Here is a 21,485-nt window from a genome sequence, read left to right as displayed (position 1 = left end):
ACAACGTTGGCATTAACACTAGCATCTAAGAAAAGATACTTGTTTATAGCATAGTACCAGGAAAGAAGAAACTACATGACAAAGGAAATCTTTCTCAAATTCTTTTAAACTTAAGATGGTTTCTTAATTCCATTCAAAATTCAATATATTTTGGAGATTCTATACTCCAATATGAAAAGGAATATAAGTAAACTGATTATTCAAAATTGATTTTTAGATTGCTTCATTACTATATTTCCAGTCAGTATATTGATACTAATAAATGACATTATTTATTTATGTAACTTAAACCATTTCATGCATGTTTATTCATTCAGAATGCCAAACTTAATGGAAAATGTTGACTCTAAGGCAAGTTATTATAAAGCTAATTGGTGATTTCACACTAAAATGCAATAAAAACACCATTAAATTGACAAATACAAAGATTTCTGGTTTATAATAAAACACTGTATCAGTACTTTTGTTTGTTTGTTTGTTTTGGGTTCTGTGCTCAGCAGTCACTTCTGGCAGGCTCGGGGGATCATATGAGATGTCAGGGATTGAACTGGGTCAATCCTGGGTTGTTGAGTGCAAGGCAAATGCCCTACCACTGTGATATCACTCCGGCCCAAACACTGCATCAGTCTTAATAAAGTTAATTCATATTTATAATGTATTATAAAAGACATTAATGGAGATTAAAGATGCTAAAATTACTAAATTGAGCATAAAAATATCTATTTAAACAAAGAAGAAAAGCCATTCTAAAGGATGAAGTATTTTATATATATTCCTTGTGTTAAGGTCCAAGTCAGCAATAGGGAATAGTGAGGACTAGAATCCATACTTTTTTTTTGATGTTTTACCATTTATTTATAAATTTTATCAGTATATAAACATCTATAATTAAGTCTTTATTTGCTCATTTGATCCACACATTAGAAGTAAAAATCCATTTTTTATTAAATATATTTTTTTATTTAAGTAACATGATCATATTTGGGTTACAGTCATAACCAGAACACCCCCGTTCACCAGTGCAACATTACCCCCTCTCCCCTTCCCATCCCCTACCTGTATTCGAGACAGGCATTCTACTACAGTAATTTCTTTTTAAGTTCAGTAAGTTGTATTCTTTTTCCTTAAAGAATAAGAGTAAAATAAATATAGTAAAGGTGTGATAGTGGCAATCGCCAATGTTTGCATAGGTCCAGAAAAATGGAGAAAATGGAAAAAAAAGTTCTTGACCTGATTACAAAAATGCCTCACCCCAGAAGTTTATTGGCATAAGACAGACTCTGGGTTCCAGGCATACCAGTCAATCCAAACCCAGTCATTCTCAAGGTCCCGGTGAAACTTTTGCACTTTAGCTATAGTTGGTATCAGACTCTTATATTTAAAGACTCTGGATTCTGTGCATTTCTTTCATCGATGTCAGGCTGATGTGGAGCATCCTCTAGTTTAAGCATATCATTAAATGAAGATGGGCCCCCCCATGCCAGGCGGGCTTTCATGGCTGGCCCTGGCAACTCGGGCCCTGGGGGGCGGGCGGAGGAGGGAAACTCCTCCCATTCAATTTTCAAACTGGAGAGGGAATTCATACTTTTTAAGAGTGGAAAAAACAAAAGAAAAAAAAAAGAGTGGGAAGAACTGAGCTAAGTGGTCAGTCTTGTTTTAATGGGTTGATACTTGCATCAAGGAATTTGAATAGGAAGACATTAGAAAGGACAAAACATACTAATATATGAGGAAAAGAAATGTTACAAATAGCACAATGATACACAATTCCATAGTCCTGTGTTTAGGGCTGAAATGTACTGGATTTAATTAGGTAGGTTGAGGGTCTAAAAGAGACTGAGTTTTATAGGTTTAGTCTATAGTTTTTATTTCTTTTTGTTTTAGATCTTATAGCTTAATAGGAAAGTGGTAGGCAGTAATTGACAAAGGACAATTACTGTTCGTTGCTCTTCTTACGGTAACAGACGAATCAATATAAACATAAATTGAAGTATTTTTACATATTTTTAAAAAACTTCACAAAGGCAGAAATTTTGAGAAACAATTCTTTAATTATTATTTGTCATTCTAAAAGTTTAGAATCACATAATACTATAATTATGTAATAATAATTAGTTATTTAAATTATAAACAATAATAAATACAAGAATAGTCTCTTGCAAAATGACTAAATTATTAGTTCATACAACCTCATTTAAAGGATTTCTTCAGGGTGAATTGTATGTAACTTGACATTAATTTATGATCACAAGGACAGAATCATGAGTAAGGTTTTTTCCTTTTACTTGACAACATTCAGTAACACTTATAAGGGACATAAGCTAGGTGCTTGTCTGTCATTCTGCTCTGGTTCATTAAGAACAGCCTTTAAGATAAATAGTTTACAAAATACCTTGTCCCCATTAACAGCATAATAGTTATTTCCCTTATAATATATGTATATATGTGTATATATGTATATGTATATGTGTACATGTACATATGGATGCACACTTTAGTTAATACATTCTGTAATAAATTTATTCATTCCTTTGTTCCTTCAACACATTACTGAGAATTAAACCTCAAGTATTATTTTAAGGTGTTAGAGACAAAGTGAACAAAGTAAACAACACTTTCCTCCTTTGAGCTTTTTTAATTGTTGATTTTTTTGGGTCACACTTGGTGGTCTCAGGGATTACTCTGACTGAGAAAAAAAAACAAACCTCAAAAATCACTCCTGGCAGGAGGTGACCATATGGAATGCCAGTGATAGAGCCTGGGGCAGTCCCAGTCACATGAAAGGCAATCATCTACCTCTGTCCTATCACTCTGGCCTAAGCTTAATTTTAGAAGTTAAAGATTCAATACAAAAATATATTTGTACTGAGTCAGAAGATATAGAATGGTGATGGAATTATTGACAATATTAGAGAAAAATATAAATAAAAACATTTATAAAGTACAGTAAGTGAAGAGAAAGTATGGAATGAGTAGGGTTTTATATCAAGGATTTAGAAAGGTCACTTTGAAGATACTTTATTAAAATAGGTAAACAGACATTTTCAACTATGGAAATGAATTCAAACAAGGTAAAAGCAAATGAATGCTCCCTGCAGCTGAGAAATAGAGAAAAATAATGGGCTAGTAAAGTTAACCAGGTCACAGGGAATTGGGTGGGGGGAGAGTAGATTACAGAAGTATCCAAGACTAAATAGTGCAACATAAAAATTGTAGCTTTCTGACTGCTGTGTGAAGACAGATTAAAAGTAGGAAAACAAGTAAAAAGTCTTTCATAATTATGTCAGAAAGACATGATGGATACTTGAATTAATAGGCAGTATAAAGGTCAAATTCAGATTGTTTTTAAAATAAAGCCAGTAAGCAATTGAATTGGATATTTAATATGATAATAAAAAGGAGATTAATAAGTAGTCCAAGGCTATAGACTGAGCAAATGGATAATGTTTCCATTTAATATGAATAAATTTCTGAGTTACTGAATTATCATTATAAATAATCATACTGATGTCTTTATACTTGTAATTTTGAAATTATTAGCTCACAATGTTTCCTTGAATATCTTTAAAATGTCACTTTGTTTACTTCAAGCACAACTCCTTTTTTAGAAATCTCTAACTGAAAACTATACTAATATATATTCCTATTCTTTCCAGTTCAATAGATAGATATTTTATCTGTATCATTTTCTAAGTATATGGTATTCTTTTACAATATGTTTCAAATATATTTTCAGGATATTTTCTTTTAATATTATCAGTGTATATTTTGTTTCATTTCATTAATTTTTATCATTAGAAAATACTATTTTGGATTCTACTGTTCCTTCTCCATACATCACTTTTTATGAAATAAGATTGTCTTTAATTTCAAGAATGTCTTTTCCCTTTAAAAATATTTTTTAGACATTTTTTCCTGGGATTATTGGTGTGTGTATTCTTTCAATTTTTGTTTTCCTTGATGAAATGTTTTTTTTTTTATTTCTTTTTGGCTTTGTGGCCATTCCCAAAGGTGCTTACTGCTTACTCATGCCTCTGTGCTCAAGGTTTACTCCTAAAGGTGTTGGGGGCCCATATATGGTGCTGGGGATTGAACTCAAGTAGCTGAGTTTAATTTCTCTGGCCCTAAAATGACTTAAACAGTTTTCTAATTCTCTTCTGTAGATCCAAAGATTTTCTGCTTTAGTTATATTGTTCTTTCTACAGTTCTATATTTTGTCACTATAGAAATTATTTCAGCTTGTTTTTAAATATTGGGTCATATTTTTTCTCTGCCTATATGAATCAACTTCTGAGATACATATAGTGCTTATATGGAGGTCATTCTACTCCCTATTCTGTTACATTATTAGAGTATTCATGACTATTTTCTTTTTGTTTTGAATAAAATAAATTTTCCTTGTCTTTGAAGTGGGAAGCTTTCATCAGAAAACACATTTCTTTCATCCCCCCTTCTCCCCACAACATGCTTGTTTTACCTATAATCTAGTAATTTTTATACCTGGTTGCCATGCTCAGGCTTTACCATTTAATTAATAGACAGTGTGATACAGATATGGTTTTAAAATCTTGCCAAATGACTAATATGTAGCAAAGTTTGGCAGCCATTCTTTAGAAAATTAGTATCTTTATGTTACTGATATTATAATTACTTTTATTTTGGATAATATTCTTTTCCATTCTGTTTGGCCTTGCCTTTCTTTGATTGCAAGTAGATGTGAGGTGGGGTGGAAATGTACTTTTGGGAAATAATTAGCCTGGAAGTAGCACAAAGATATGAAGATCACACTCCTTTGAAATGCAAATTCTGAACTCTTTGGAGAAGTAGAAGCTGAACCTCCATCTAGATACTTGCACTAGGCCCTACTCAAAGAAGGGTTGGGCCTCTCAGAAAAGAAGAATCTAAAGGTCTTCTTCTGAATAAAAAAACTATCAAGAGTCAAGAGTCCTAGGTTTACCCTCTGTCAATACCCACCTGGATCAATTTTTATGTTTGCTGTAAACTCCAGGCCAAGACAACGTGGAGAAATTGAATCTAACTTCCTCTCAGAAACCATTATCCACTTTTCCCTACTCTCGAAACTTCTGTTATCTTTTATTGGGTTACACCTTATTTTACTCTACAGCAATCCCTAGTTTCTTTGTATCTGTGTGGTTATAACTTGTTTTCATCCAAAACAAAGATTTTCTTATATGTATACCTGGACGGGACAAGCTCAGGATAGCTGCCCCACTTTGACGTGATCTCCATGCTCAATAAAAAAATGGTAGTTCTGGCAGGAGGCAGGCCCATAATAGGTAGAAGATGGCAAGACTACAAGTGATTCACCCTCAGCCTGGTTTGGATTATTTCTTGTGTGACCCTGATTCAGACTCGTTCACATGGATTTGGAGATACAGTGCATGGGGTGATTTTACATTCTTGTAAGCTCATATCTATTTTCCCTCATATCTCTCTACATTTCTTTTTCCTTTACAAATCTTTATTTAAGCAGCCTGATTACAAACATATTCGTAGTTGAGTTTCAGTCATAAACAGAATACCCCCCCCACCAGTGCAACCTTCCCACCACCAATACCCCCAACTCCCCATCCCTGCCTGCAGGTACTCTACTTCTCTTATTCTTTAACACTGACATTCTAGTTGTTAGCGTAGTTATTTCCCTAACAGCATTCATCATTCTTTGTGGTGAGCTTCAAATTGTGAGCCAGTCCTTCTGGCCCTCACAGCCCTTACCTCTATTGTCTCTGGGCCTTATTACAGTAATGTCTTTAATTTTTCTTAAAACCTCTAGATGAGTGATACTATTCTGTGTCTATCTCTCTCTGACACTCCCTCTGACTTAATTCACTCAGCATAACAGATTCCATGTACATCCATGTATAGAAAAACTTCATAACTTCATCTTTCCTGATGGCTGCATAATAATCCATTGTGTATATGTACCACAGTTTCTTTAGCCATTCTTCTGTTGAAGGGCATCCTGATTGTTTCCAGAGCCTGGCTATTGTAAATAGTCTGCATTGAATATAGGTGTGAGGAAGGGATTTTTGTATTCTATTTTTGTGTTCCTAGGGTATATTCCTAGGAGTGGTATAGCTGGATCTAATAGGAGCTCAATTTCCAGTTTTTGGAAATATCTCCATGTTGTTTTACATAATGACTGGATTAGACAGCATTTCCACCAGCAGTGAATAAAAGGTCCTTTCTCTCCACATTCCTGAAAGCACTGATTGTTCTTGTTCTTTGTGATGCATGCCAGTCTCTGTGGTGTGAGATGGTACCTCATTGTAGTTTTGATTTGCATCTCCCTGATGATTTGTGATGTGGAGCATTTTTTCATGTGTCTTTTAGCCATTTGCATTTATTCTTTGAGAAAATGTCTGTTCATTTCTTCTCCCCATTTTTGATGGGGTTATATTTTTTTTATTAATTTCTATCAGCATCTTGTATAATTTTTATATTAGTTCCTGTGTGTAGTTTCTCCCAGTCTGTGGGTTGTTCTTGTATTTTGGGCCCTATTTCCTTTGAGGTGTAGAAGCTTCTCAACTTAATATAGTCCCATCTGTTTATCTCTGCTTCCACTTGTTTGGAGAGCACTGTTTCTTCCTCGAAGATGCCTTTAGTCTTAATGTCAAGGAGTGTTTTACCTACGTGTTGTTCTACATATCTTGTGGTTTTAGGCCTGATATTAAGGTTTTTAATCTATCTGGATTTGATCTTTGTACATAATGTTAGATGGGGGTATGACTTCACTTTTTTGCAAGTGGCTAACCAGTTCTGCCACCAACACAGTTGTCTTCAACAACTTGTTGAAGAGGGTTTCCTTGCTCCATTTTGGATTTTTGCCTTTTTATCAAAGATTAGTTGATTGTATGTCTAGGGAACATTCTCTGAATACTCAAGTCTATTCCACTGGTCTGAGGATCTGTTTTTATTCCAATACTATGCTGTTTTGATAACTATTGCTTTGTAGTACAGTTTAAAATTGGGGAAAGTAATGCCTCCCATATTCTTTTTTCCAAGTATTTCTTTAGCTATTCGTGGGTGTTTATTGTTCCAAGTGAATATCAAAAGTGTTTGATCCACTTCTTTGAAAAAATGTCATAGATATATTTAGAGGCATTTAATTAAATCTGACATTGGTTTGGGGAATATTGCCATTTTAATGATATTAATTATGCCAATCTATGAGCAGGGGATGTGTATCCATTTCCTTCTTTCCTTTCTTATTTCTTTTTTTTTATTTCCTTTCTTATTTCTTGAAGTAGGCTTTTGTAGTTTTCTTTGTATAGGTCCTTTATCTCTTAAGTTGACCCCAAGATATTTGAGTTTGTGGGGCACTAGTGTGAATGAGATTGTTTTTTTATTGTCCATTTCTTCTCTATCATTATTAGTGTATAAGGAGGCCATTGACTTTTGCATGTTAATTTTGTAGCCTGCCACTTTGCTATATGAATCTATTGTTTCTAGAAGCTTTTTGGTAGAGAATCTAGGGTTTTCTAAATATATTATCATATCTACAAACACTGAGAGCTTGACTTCTTCCTTTCCTATTTGCATGACCTTGACATCTTTTTCTTGCCTAATCGCTATTTTATCCTGAAATTATTTTCTGTAAGGGAAGTTCAGAGATGTAGAAAGCCTGTGCTGAGATGAGGACTGACTTTCCATTTTCTACAAAAGCAAATAATTTCATGATTCAGCCTAAGTCCATAATTCCTGGAAACTCTGGTGACAGAACCAGGTGAACTTCTTGGCTAGACAGAGAACAAGTGGACTTCTGGAACAGATTGACAGTTGCCGAACAGGGCTGGTTGGATTTGGTCATGGATGCATAAAGCTGATTACAGCAAATTTGATTAGTCTTGACCCACATCAGGCATTTTCCCTGGTGGTTGAGGTGAGTCCAGCAGGGAGTTGAAAACACTTCTGGAGGCTACCTTCCTTACTCCACAATTTACCCAGCCACCAGCAACAATACATATAATTTGATATTTTCTGTGAAATACTTTTATTTACAGATTTTTTTATTCCTTGAAAATAGTTGTATGGACAAAGTTAAGTGTATCTTTTTCACTTAGCATTTTTATATCTGAAATCAATGAAACTTTTCTTAATGTTTTACTCATTCACAGCATTATTGCTAATGTTCTCACCAAGTATGTAGTTGGTTCATTAGTTCCCTCTACTGGTAAAATCAAGAAAGAATAAGAACTGCCGATTTTATTTATTTATTTATTTATTTACTAATTGTTTTTATCTTTTTATCTTTAAGTATAAAACATAGCAATTATAATTATTGAGTTTGAATCACATGTATTTATGAAATTTGAAATAATCTTTTTACAATTTTTTATTTTATTGATTTATCTTTTGTTGTTGTTAAATACCTTTAAGTACCATGATTACAAACAAGTTTGTGGTTGGGTTTTAGTGATAAACAAAGAACACTCCCTTCACCAGTGCAAGATTCCCAGCATCAATACCCAAAATCTCTCCTCCCTCCACCCCTTGCCTGTATTTGAGACAGGCATTCTATTTCTCTCACTCACTATCATTGTCATGATACTGCCAATTTTGAACCAAAACCAAAACCACTCTCCCAATGCTTCCCCGAAAAGTATGTTACAGCTCCTCAACACCTAACCATTATATTTTAAAACCAATATATAAAATTTATTCTAAAGTTGAGTCCAAACTTACACTAGTTTCTTTTTGTGACTTTATTCCAATCCTTAGCCTTCAATTGCATGTTAAATTATTCATCATCATTATTTTACATATGCCAGCTTCATTTGATTTCTCTTAACAGCATAAAGAAGGAAATAGGCACATATTCGATGAATATAAGAGTTTGAGTTTAATATTTAACTGCATTATGTTTTACCAATGTGTGAATAAATCAGATGAATAAGTGCAAAATTTTCATATCTAACAAACTCAATCTGATTTAGTTTTTGTATAGCAGTATTTAAAACACCTTTAATTGACAGTATAAGATTTACACGTTATTAGTATATGTTACTTTAGCTTGCTGCAAAATAGCTTGTCAAAGGAAAGAGACAAATACAAAGACAAAAAATGTACAAGAAATAATAAATTATTTAATGCTGGTGCTGGCTCAGTTCCATCTGAGTCTCCTGTAAAAGCTGAACAGCTGGTGCAAGTTTCAGAATTTTGGAGGACAGTGTGATAGTATAAGGGTTCAGAGTCAAAGGACGAGATCATGCAACTGAAATGAAGCACCGCAAAGCTTTACTTTGTCAACTAACAAGCTACAAATTGACCTGCCAGGGTCTCCTCTCTCAGGGGTGAGGGTCACAAACCAAGTTATATAGGGCTAGAAGCCGGAAGCCTTGACCTTTAAATTGATTGGCTATTGTCTAGAGTGTTTCTTCATGTCCTTTTATGGCTAGATATCTAGGGTGGTATATTGTGGCTTATAGGGCCTTGGGGTCTGCATTTTAGCCTTTAGGGGCCGAAGCGGTGGCACAAACGGTAGAGCGTTTGCCTTGCCTAGGATGGACCACGGTTTGATCCTCTGGTGTCCCATATGGGCCTCTAAGCCAGGAGCGATTTCTGAGTGAATAGCCAGGAGTAACCCTTGAGCGTCATTAGGTGTGGCCCAAAAAAACAGAACATAGAAAACAGCCTTTAAACAGAAACTTAGCATTGTTAGCCTTAAATGGAAACTTAGCATTATTTCGAAAATAATGAAGTCCCTTCTGCTCTAGTCTTCATAATAGTACAGCGGGGCTTTTGCCTTGCATGTGGCTGAAGCTGGTACTCCTATATGGTCTTCTAGCACTAACAAGAGTGATCCCTGAATTCAAAGCTAGGAGTAAGAGCTGAGCATCTCCCCTGTGCCCCCAATACAAACAAACAAACAAAAACAACCCAAATTAAACTAAAACAGAACAAAATGAAAATCAGGGTTCAGATAACATTTACAAAGTGTCCTTGCCCATGCTGGGAAATGGTCTGCATTAGGGACTTGCTACAGAGGACAGAATTATACATGACAAGGTGCTATACTATAAAACATGTCAACATGATATAGTACATAGATATGGTAATAGAAGAACCAGAAACAGGGCTCTAAAAGTTGTAATGAGCAAAAAAGCTGGGGACAAGGTGGGGGTAGAGCAGGGAGGGTGTTTACCTTGCACTTAAGAAACCCCAGTTCAATCCCTGGCATCTCTGAGCCTATCAGAAGTTATATCTGAGCACAGAGCCAGGATTAACTCTTGAGTTTTATTGATGCTGGCCTAAAAACAAGAAAACCAACCAAACAAACAAACATAAAAGGCAGAACAAGAACTAGACCTTTCTTAGCAGGAGTTAGACTTGCCATCATTAAAATGAGAAAAAGCTTTATAATTCAGGTGCTGCAATCAGGCTTCCCTTCACAAATGCTTTCTACAAAATGGTAAAGAACATAAAACCAAAAACACTTTATGTATTTGGAGAATTACAAATAATGAAATTCTGGTAGTGTTGTGTATGTAAATATTTTAGGGGACTATTATGTTACTGACCCTAACCTGATTGGTGATTGTGCCCTACCCTAGGGTGTGACCTGGCATTCTGCCCCCACCCTAGGGTAGTACCTGATTCTGCTTCCACCATTGGTTGGTATCTGATCCCACCATTGAGTGGTACCTGATTCTAGGGGATAAAAACAAGGGTCTGTGGAAGGCGAGAGGCTTTTTGCTAGAACTGAGGCTGAGTCTTTGGACTTCAGTCTTGTCCACCAAATAAAGCTAATATTTCCACAAGCCTGACTGTCTGCGAGCTGTTTACCCGCTGTTTCACCTCAGAACCATCGGCTAGACAGGGTGGCAGACACGTGCTCCGAGCTGAAGGGGAAAGACCTCATCTTCCATCCCTCCATCAGTCAACCTCTTCAGGGACTGACTTGCAACATGGTAGAATTCAGTAAATATCAAATTGGCATGTAGCTTGCTGCACTTACTTGTGTCAAAACCTACTTGTGTCTATTTGAGCAATAAAATTCAAGTTGATTCTTCTGGCAATTAGCAGCAGTGGAAGTAGTAATTTTTTAGGTAATAAAATTGCTAATTTTGTTTACAGGACAGCATGTTGAGTCTAGTATTCTTTTTTTTTTAGGTTTTTGGGCCACACCCAGCGATGCTCAGGGGTTACTCCTGGCTGTCTGCTCAGAAATAGCTCCTGGCAGGCACGGGGGACCATATGGGACACCGGGATTCGAACCAACCACCTTTGGTCCTGGATCGGCTGCTTGCAAGGCAAACTCCGCTGTGCTATCTCTTGGGGCCCGAGTCTAGTATTCTTAAAGGTTGCAAGGCATTTTGCAACTATGCTGCTTCTCCTTTTCCCTCGAAAACAGAGGAAGACTCTGGGCGTAGGAAAAACAAAATAGATGGACATGAAGCCTGGTCGTTTGGAAACTATGACAGTCTTACAGGGAAAACCCACTTCATTATATTCTTTGGGTGTTGATTGGGCCAAGACAGAACCTTTTGTATTTTTAAGTCCTCAAAATCCCATTTCAACACTACTATTCAGTAGAGATGGCTCAACAGAGCAGAGGACGTTTTTGTTTTTCTTTTTGTTTTTTTGATCTAGCCTTTTACCATCCTAAAATCACAACCTGAAGAACTTCCTCTTCCATGTTCTGTACCTTCCACAACTGCACCTATTTACCCTTATAACAATGGATGCATTTTCTTAAAAAAAAAAAAAAACTACTAGAATATGAATAGAATAAGTGGTTCCATTAACGCTACAGGACATAAAACCAAGTGCCCACTTACAATTTTCCAGGCTTGTTCTCCAGATGGTGCTAACTAGATGGTGCTAACTTCTCAACCATATTTTTCTGTCAATTTGGTTTTTGTTTTGGATCACACCATGCAGTGCTGGAGGGATAATAAGCCCTGAACCATATACAATGACAGAATTGGCTAATACAGGGCAAATGCCTTAATCCTGGACAATCTCTAATTTCAAGTTGATTTCACACCAATATTATGCTTCTCTTTGCTATTCAGATGTTCCTGTGCATTTTGCGAGGACAAATTTAACATCTGATAAAGTAACATTCTGTCTGTACATATGAAATTTTTTTTTACCTTAGGATGAAAATTGGCTATAATAGTCAAGAATTTTGGAAATAAAATTTACAGAGAGAATGCCGTTCCTTGTGCCAGTCATCTGAAATGAAAGTCTCTTATTAGTTATCTTATTCACAGTCAAGAAGGCTATGAAGCTAGAAATATACTTTCTGATTACTCACAGAAGAAAAACTGAGCATTTTAATTCTGCGTATATTTGAGCATTTTAATTTTACGTATATGCCCTGAAGCCTAAAAGCATTAAAGATGTCTGTTTTCAGTTGCTCACATTTCCACTTCAACAATATTTAAGAAATAAAATTCTAATATTTACAGAGACCTTAATTGACGACTAAGGTTAAAGAAGACAGCAAGGAAATGGAAGTGTTGTGATCAAGCAAACAATACCAACAGGCAATACAAAATGCATAGATATTAAAACATCTTCAAAGCAAGTATCAAAACTCAAGTTAAGTCATTGGGTTCCTAAAATCTGATTCTTTGTAATGCCCTCTGGTATTACTGTACTTGGTTCAATGGAACTCACAATACGCTTCCTTTCTCCTTTCCCCCTCCAGGCCCATGCCAGCACTGGCTTGTGATGGGCCAGTTTTGGGGATCATTATTATTGCAAAATGCAATTTAGCAATTTTATCATTGAATTAACCTTTATGTTCACAAAATCAATCCTTTCATGATAACTATATGCAAGCTAGAGGGCTAACTTGCATGAGAGAATTTAACCTTGTAAAGAGTTTGATTTCCTTATTCAATTATGATAGGCTTGCTGTGTTTAAAAGACATACGCTTCATTAAGCTACTTAAAGGTTTTAGTTCAAACCAATTACAGAGCTTTTAATTTCCCATTGAAAATTGTATATAATTCATGAACTGGGAAAAGTAATATTTTAATTACCTGAGTATGATATAAGCATAAGGTATAATTATCTGATATCAATGACTACAGATAATTATTTTGGTGATATGCATCAAAAGAGAAAGTGAATGCCACTTTTTATATTCCTTCATTTTCTAATAGTTATGAATATTATAAAAAGAAATTGATAGAGAAATGTTTATATGCAGTATTTACTACTGTGATAAACTAAAATATTAAAAAGATAGGCTTTGAATAAAGTGAAAGTTAAAGAAATTGTATTATTGAATTTACAGTTGAAATTTATTTATAATGGTAGCTTGGATATTAATACAACTTAGGTTCTAACTATTTGCAAGGTACATCCTATAAATATTAAATATTTTAAATCTTTTTAAAATAATGGCTAGCTAATAATAGGCAATAATAGAGAACCCTTGATAAATAAATACTGTCCACTAACAGTATATTCTAAACTCATCAAAGTGTCTTCATTTAATTTATGCATACCATACATGATTATTCAAAATTGAATTGGAAATATTGCTTGGTGAATTTGTCCTGTTTCTATGGAAACAGATGCTAGCTTACATCTTTTTAAGGTTTTAAAGTAGACAATCCTGGTACATTAATATCCCAGAAATTTTAAGATGATATAATCTTGGATTTTTAAATTGATAATGTTTTGTAATAGCAGTTCATACTCTGCCTTATGTAACCACCTTTTATTTCTTTTGTGTGTGTGTGTGTGTGTGTGTGTGTGTGTGTGTGTGTGTGTGTGTGTGGTTTTTGGGTCACACCTGGCAGTGCTCAGGGGTTATTCCTGACTCCATGTTCAAAAATTGCTCCTGGCAGGCACGAGGGACCATATGGGACACCGGGATTCGAACCGATGACCTTCTGCATGAAAGGCAAACGCCTTACCTCCATGCTATTGCTCCAGCCCAGACCACCTTTTATTTCTAATTAATTTCTTAGATCTTTGTTTTTTTCTCTTGCCATTCACTTGCCATTAAGAATAGGAGTTTTCTGGTTTTGCTTTTACTACTTCACATATAATATAGTCCCATCTCCTAATATAGCTCCAGCTCTTATGTACTAAAGACATTCTGAATAAATAAAACTAAATAAGCTATTTTATTCTTCTAGTTATAAAAAATGTGAGCTTTCCCGTGAGACTAACATACAATTTTAATCCTGAACTTAACAATGAGCAAGGTCAGAATATAAAATCAACCAGGTGGGAATTCAAAGATAGATATGTGTATAATTAAGGTATGATATATATTCACAGCAGAATATTGTAAAGCTGCAAGGAATAAAGAAAATATTCAATTTCCTATCATTTGGATAGAACTAGAGTATATTCAGCTAAGGTAAATAAGGCAGAAGAAGGATGAATACTGGATGATCTCAAGTATCTTTAGTATCTTACATGGAATAGAACAAAGGGGCACGGTATCAAAGCAGGAATATGTTTTTCTTTTCTTTTCTTGGGTCACACTCTATGGCTCTCAGGGGTTACTCCTGGCTATGAGCTCAGAAACTGCTCCTAGCTAGGGGGATCATCTGGGATGCCGGGAATCGAATCTGGGTTTGTTCCAGATAGTCTGGATGCAAGCAAACGCCCTACCTGTGCTATCACTCCAGCCCCCAATATCAGGGATGTGTTAACCTTAGTTTATAATAAATGAATAGGAAAATTTAGAAAATCAAAAAATTAGGAAAGAAATGAAGAAATTAGGGAAAATTGGGAAAAATTAGGAAATAAATCACTTGAGGAGCTGAGTAAGAAGAAATAAGTGAGAGGTAATAGAGAGGGTATCAGGATCATCAGGCACATTAGTGGTGGAGAGGTGAGTATATGTGTACATTCAAACCACAAGGCTAACAACACCAAGGTATGAAATTCAACATATAATAAACACATTTTTAAAATGTGCCTATTAAAATGTAGATTATGTATATGAAGGAACCTGGTGGTATTGTTGATGAAGTTGACATAGATAGTGAAACACTAAAGTGTTTTTCTAATAACTTTGTAAATTAAAGTGCATAACAAATATATATATAGCAACTCTATTACCCATAGTCAATCGTATAGATGCTCTACATAGTCATTTCTATGTGAAATTTTTGATAACTTGAAAATCAATGACTTATCTGAAGTTAAACATATACTTGTTATGGAATATTGTCCACATCTGATAAGAGTTAGAAATCAATAAATGGTAGCTATAATAATCAGAATAACTATAAATACTAATTACTTGCCAGGCATTGCCATGCCATGGTAAATGCTAAATAATAATATGTTTATTGTCTTATTGGTTTTGAAGCCATACCTGGTAGTACCTGATATGTATTCCTAGGTCTGTGCTCAGAATTCCTTGCTGGTGTTGTCAGGGATAAAACTGTACTTCTTGCATGCAAAGCATGAACTCAGCCTGTTGAGTTATCTCTGCAACTCTGCACTATATATATAGACACACATATGTATATACATGCATGTGTGTATACATATATGTACATATATTCATATATGTACATATATGTATATACACATATACAGAAACACATATATCTATATCTCTATATATGTATACATATATGTCTGTATATATGTATATACACATATATACATATATATATACAGACACACACATATATCTATATATATGTATAGCCATACTTGGTAGTGTTTAGGGTTTATTATTGGCTTTAAAGTCAAGGATCACTCCTGGAGGGATTGAGGTATTATATGAGATGCCAGGGATCAAATCCAGGTTAGTTGCCTGCAAAGCAAGCATCCTACCTACTGAACTATTGCTTCAGCCACATGTATTTTTAATTAATCACTATACCACAGCACTATGATTTTTTGTTGTTTTCAAGTAATAAAAGGATAGCTAGTGGTACTCAAGGTTACTGTTTAAACCTCCTCTTCTTGTCTCCAGGTCAGTGGATTTTTCATACAATATACCCTTTCTTCTGGGTATGAAAAAAGCAAAAAGGTTCTCCCTCAAATTTAAAAAGAATATATAAATTAATGTACAGTCATCTGACCATTACAGACCATATCTCACTTAAATTCAGAAGGTTATACAAAAGGAATTTTCACACACACACACTTGTCTGCTTTAATTTCTTCAAGAAATCATTTCTTCCTTGATCTTATATAGAAAACCCTAAACTTGGGTTTTTAATTGGAAGCAAATATCTTGGTCCTAAGTTTTTCTCAGAAGATACTTGGTGGCCTAAGAGAATTTGCAAAATTGTATGCATGGGGGCCAGAGAGATAGCACAGCAGTAGGGCATTTGCCTTGCATGCCGCTGACCTGGGACAGACTCAGGTTCAATTCCTGACAATCCATATGGTCCCTTGAGCCTGCCAGGAGGGATTTCTGAGTGCAGAGCCAGAAGTAACCCCCGAATACTGCTGGATGTGACCTTCCTTCCCCTTCCTTTCTTCCTTTCTCTTTCTTCTTTTCTCTCTTCTCTTTTTCTCATTCTCTCTTACCTTTTCTTGTTCTCTCTTTTCTCTTTCTTTCTTTCTTTCTTTCTTTCTTTCTTTCTTTCTTTCTTTCTTTCTTTCTTTCTTTCTTTCTTTCTTTCTTTCTTTCTTTCTTTCTTTCTTTCTTTCTTTTTCTTTCTTTCTTTCCTCCCCTTCTTTTCTTCCAACCATTATTTCTTCTTTCTCTCTCTTCTCTTTTTCTCTCTTTTCTGTCTTTCTTTCTTTTTCTTTCTTCTTTATCTCTCCTCTTTCTTTTCTTTCTTACCTTTCTTCTTTTTTTGCCTTTATTCTCTCTTTCTGGTCACTTGTAAAAAAAATTCCTCTTTAAAAAAAAAAACAGATTGACAGCTATCTCTTTGAAGTCACTACTGACTAGCTCTTCCTTGGAAGAAATGCTTTTTTCTCTGGGCTTTGGAGAGAGGTACTGGGGTGTTTTGGGTTCTGAGGAGGTGTCTTCTGTCTCTGCACATTCCTCGGGAAGAAACACTATTATTTTCTGAAGATGTTAGAATGCACAATCGCTCCTGAAATATTTTTTTCTTTGGGAGTTTTATTTCTGCTGTCTTCCTATAATCTCAATGGGTCATCCAGTCTTGCCTCTGGACATCAAGATTTTTACCTGGAATTTCTCCATTCTCACTTCAGGACAATTGCTCCTCAAAATGTTCTCTAAACCTTTACCCTAAAATACTTATGGACTCTTCAGAGAAGCAATGTTTTAACGAAGCAATACTTCAGTTCTTTGTCAGATAAGAGGGCCTTTTGGTCTTTCTCTTTGCTCGGCCAGTGGAGGTGGAATAGGAAAAGATGTCCATAGTTTGTTTTTTTTTGGGGGGGGCACACCCAGTGATGTTCAGGAGTTACTCCTGGCTATGTGCTCAGAAATTGCTCCTAGCTCAGGGGACCATACTGGATCCCAGGGATCAAACCCAGGTCTGTTCTGGATCAGCTGAGTACAAGGCAAAGAAAGACCTTACAGCTGTGCAACTGCTCTGACCCCACAGTTTTAAGGTGTGTTATTCCTCGTCTTCCAGGCTATGGGAACTTGGTTCCTTGGTAAATTGGTTTTTGATTCACAAACTTATTCCCTATTAAGTGTTATCGAATTGGAACAAAAAACTCTTAAAGGAATATATCTGAGCAACTAAACATGCATGCTTCTATGATTATGAGGGAGTCAATGTAGATTTCTAAAGATAATAAGTATTTTTTGAGAAGATAAAAAATTTTGTTGAAAAGTAGAGGATAAAGGCAAAGAAACTCCTTTCTAAAGATAATACGTATTTTTTGAGAGGTAGAAAAGTAGAGGATAAAGGCAAAGTAACTCCTTATGTTGGAGGAACTTAGCATTGGAATAAGTTAAATAATATTTTGCAAAGAATGACACTGATCAATGGGATTTTGTGAACCCATGGAGAATTTAGTAAAATTTTTATTTTCACCTTACATGAATATATAGGCCATTATACAGAGGCTGTTATGTGTGATATTATAATAGTCTGAATATAATATATAAAATATAGTCATTATTAAGCAGCCATTAATCAACTTTATACATTTAAATGAAGTTAATAATTCCATTTGCTTTACATTGGAAAATGTACATGAGAAACCACCATTAACTTTATTTAAAATAATAAAACCTTAAAAAATAAAAAATATTTACAAATTAAACATTTAGGGGCTGAAACGGTTGCTCAGCTGTAAGTCATTCGCCTTGAACACATCTGACCTAGGACAGATGAGTTTGATCCCATGGTGTCCCATATGGTCCCCAAGCCAAAGAAATTTTGGGGGTGGTTTGGGCCACACTTGGTGACACTCAGGGCTTACTCCTGGCTCTGTGCGCAGAAATTGCTCCTGGCTTGGGGGACCATATGGGATGCCAAGGGATCCTAGGTCAGCTGCATGCAAGGCAAAAGCCCTACCGCTGCGCCACCACTAGGAACAATTTCTGAGCGCATGGCCAGGAGTAACCCCTGAGCATAACAGGGTGTAATCAAAAACCAAAAAAAGAAGAAAAGAAAGAAAAGAAAAAGAAAAGTATTTTACTTGCATTAACATGCAATGGGTCACCACATTTTTAAAGATTATTTTTTAGGTCACATACCCCCTCAATGCTTAGTATCTGAGGCCACCCCAGAGATGTGGGCCCAACAATTGTGGGACTGACTATTGGGTGCTCATGTTGCATGCTGAGATCCAGGTACTTTGTGAATTTGTGATGAGGCCAAACTAAGGACCTCACTTATGCTAAACAATTTGCTTCTACTATTTGAGCCCGTATTGCTAGGCTCTGACATTTTTAATGAACAAACAGAAAAATGTTTTAACGCTCTCAGTTTTAGTTTCAATGCAGTATTAATAGTTATAACCCACATTTTAAAAAGTTCTGGGATTCAAGTTTCAGAACTGTGGATTGAAAATAAGAAATTCTATTTATTCAATCTTACTCCTGCCTTTTACTGTTATAAATCTCTATGATAAAGACTTTAATAGTCCTGGTAAAATATGAGAAGTCATTTAAAACAGATCTAGTTTAAAACCCTTAAAGCATTTTATTCAGAACATGAAAAATGTGGGCTCCTTGGAATTCGCTCCATTTGCAAAATATATTTATAACTTAGCTAAAATAAATAATTCATACCTCACCAAGTGAGTAATAACGCCTCGGGATCTGGGAGTCTGGATAGATGTTTTCTAGGTACCAAGAAAAGGGTTTACACTTCAGATTTTCTCTTAATGTTTTTCTGACTGATACATCTCCATAATCCACTTTGACAACACCTGAAATGTTTCACAGAAATACACAAATCAGTTTGCGCTACTTTAATTTTAATACATTTTCACTCTGCTTACTTTGCTATCAGTTTTTTTGGCCTATAATTAAATTTCCATAAAATTTAATTTCATATACAGCTGCCACTACACTGATTTTCTTCTTACTAGCATTCAATTAGTATATTAAATAGATTAAACAACAACAACAGACAGTTCCTCTACTGGGTATGCTTTTAAATGCAAATATTTACCATCAAATTCTTGTAATACCTAATTGAGTAATCAATCAATGAAGTATAAATGAATATTTGACATATAATCAAAGCTTGAGTGAGCTGTGGAGTAATGTGGCTTTTTAATAAAAAATTAATAACATTAATATTTCTGTGAATATAGTTTCCTTCTTTGTTATTTCAGACACCTGTAGATATAATAAAAAGTTAATACAAATAGGAGCCTCAATATACATAACAAATCTGTATTCTGACTTTCCTTTCTTCTTCTTATTCTTTCAGTTATAATAAATCAAATTTTTGGTAGTAGGGTGTTTGCCTTGCATGAGGCAGACCTAGGACGGACCTGGATTTGATTTCCAGCATTCTATATGGTCCCTAAGCCTGCCAGGAATAATTTTTGAGAGCAGAGCCAGGAGTAAACCTTGAGTGCTGATGGGTATGCACCCCCCAAAATCAACAAACAACAAAACAAAACAAAGATTAAAAAAATAAAAAATCTTTGAAGCCGGAGTGGTGGCACAAGCAGTAGGGCATTTGCCTTGCATGCATCTAACCTAGGACAGACGGGTTTGATGTACCAGCGTCCCATATGGTCCACCAAGCCAGGAGCAATTTCTGAGCTCATAGCCAGGAATAACCCCTGGGCATCACTAGGTATGGCCCCCAAATCCAAAACAAACAAACAAACAAACCCCACTTTTTGTGCCTGAGCAATAGATAGCACAGTAGTAGGGCATTTGTCTTGCACACAGACAACCTGGAACAGACCTGAGTTCAATCTCTGGTATCCCATATGCTCCCCCCAGCCTAGCCTCCCAGGAGTTATTTCTGAGCATAGAGCCAGGAGTAACTCCTGAGTGTTTTGGGTTGGCCCCAATACAAAACAAAACAACAACACAACAACAACAAAATCAGATATTTGTGTGGTGGAAGTGGTGATGGTGATGGCAATCAAACCCAGGACATTACACATGCAAGGTAACTGTTCTACTAAAGAGCTATATTTCTGGCCCAGGATATTTTGTAATTTATTTCTACTCCTCCCAATTTATGAGTTTGTAAAATTTCCCTAAATTAACTGCTATTCTTTGGGTATATGAGCTAATTAACTTATAAAATAAAATGGAAAAAATTCACATATATGTATTAAATTTGTTTAGTTTTATTTCTATAGTAAGAGATACAATTATAATATTTTATTCTGAACCATAGATCTATAACTACAGAAACCTGAAAGCAACCACTGTGATAATGAAGAGCTGTTTCTGGGACCACAGAGAATGACTAAGGGGATTGACAACAAAGTATGTCTGGAGCCTGAAGTTGGCCTTATGTCAAAATTCTTCAGGAGTAAGGTCTCCTGGTTTTAGAACCAAAGGGTTTTCCTTCCAATTTCTTCCATATTGTGCAGTACCTATGTAAACAACAATAACTGCCACAAACACATATCAGTTTTTTAGTGTATCTCATATCTTAAAAAAAAAATAAAAAGAGCATTCTGGGCTAGCATGGTGGCGCTAGAGGTAAGGTGTCTGCCTTGCCAGCGCTAGCCTAGGACTGACGGAGGTTCGATCCCCCCCGCCTCCCATATGGTCCCCCAAGCAAAGGAGCGACTTCTGAAAACATAGCCAGGAGTAACCCCTGAGTATTACCAGGTGTGGCCCAAAAACAAAACAAAAACAAAACAAAACAAAATAAAGAGCATTCAAAACCCTCTGTTAATGTATTAATGATTTTATTGGTGATACAACAATTTTCACGAATATGAACTCTCCTTTTTATCCAATTTCTTTTTTTTTAGATTTCCTAATTTCTTTCTTTTTTTAATAACTTCCTTTCTGTCATTCTGAAACAAATGTATTATGATCAGTTATGTCAACTATGTCTTGCATTTTCTTTCTTTTTTTATTAAGTTCAATTTTCTTTTTATTAATAATTTTTATTTTGACAAAAGTGGATTACAATTCATTCACAGT

At 35.3% G+C, this 21,485-nt stretch overlaps 1 protein-coding gene across 1 annotated transcript in view; it reads right to left on the bottom strand.

Annotated features, from left to right (window-relative positions):
* Positions 1–21,485, bottom strand: part of GALNT13 (polypeptide N-acetylgalactosaminyltransferase 13) — a 623,731-nt gene that overhangs the window by 49,383 nt on the left and 552,863 nt on the right. Inside the window, exon 10 of the mRNA XM_049773003.1 lies at positions 19,140–19,279. Coding sequence (XP_049628960.1) covers positions 19,140–19,279 — 140 coding nt within the window. The remainder of the gene's footprint in view (positions 1–19,139; positions 19,280–21,485) is intronic.

This window comes from Suncus etruscus, chromosome 5 (genome assembly GCF_024139225.1).
Source record: "Suncus etruscus isolate mSunEtr1 chromosome 5, mSunEtr1.pri.cur, whole genome shotgun sequence".
In the NCBI taxonomy this organism is placed as follows: Eukaryota; Metazoa; Chordata; class Mammalia; order Eulipotyphla; family Soricidae; genus Suncus; species Suncus etruscus.
Note: the sequence above shows the minus strand (reverse complement) of the source record. Positions and strands in the feature narration are given on the sequence as shown.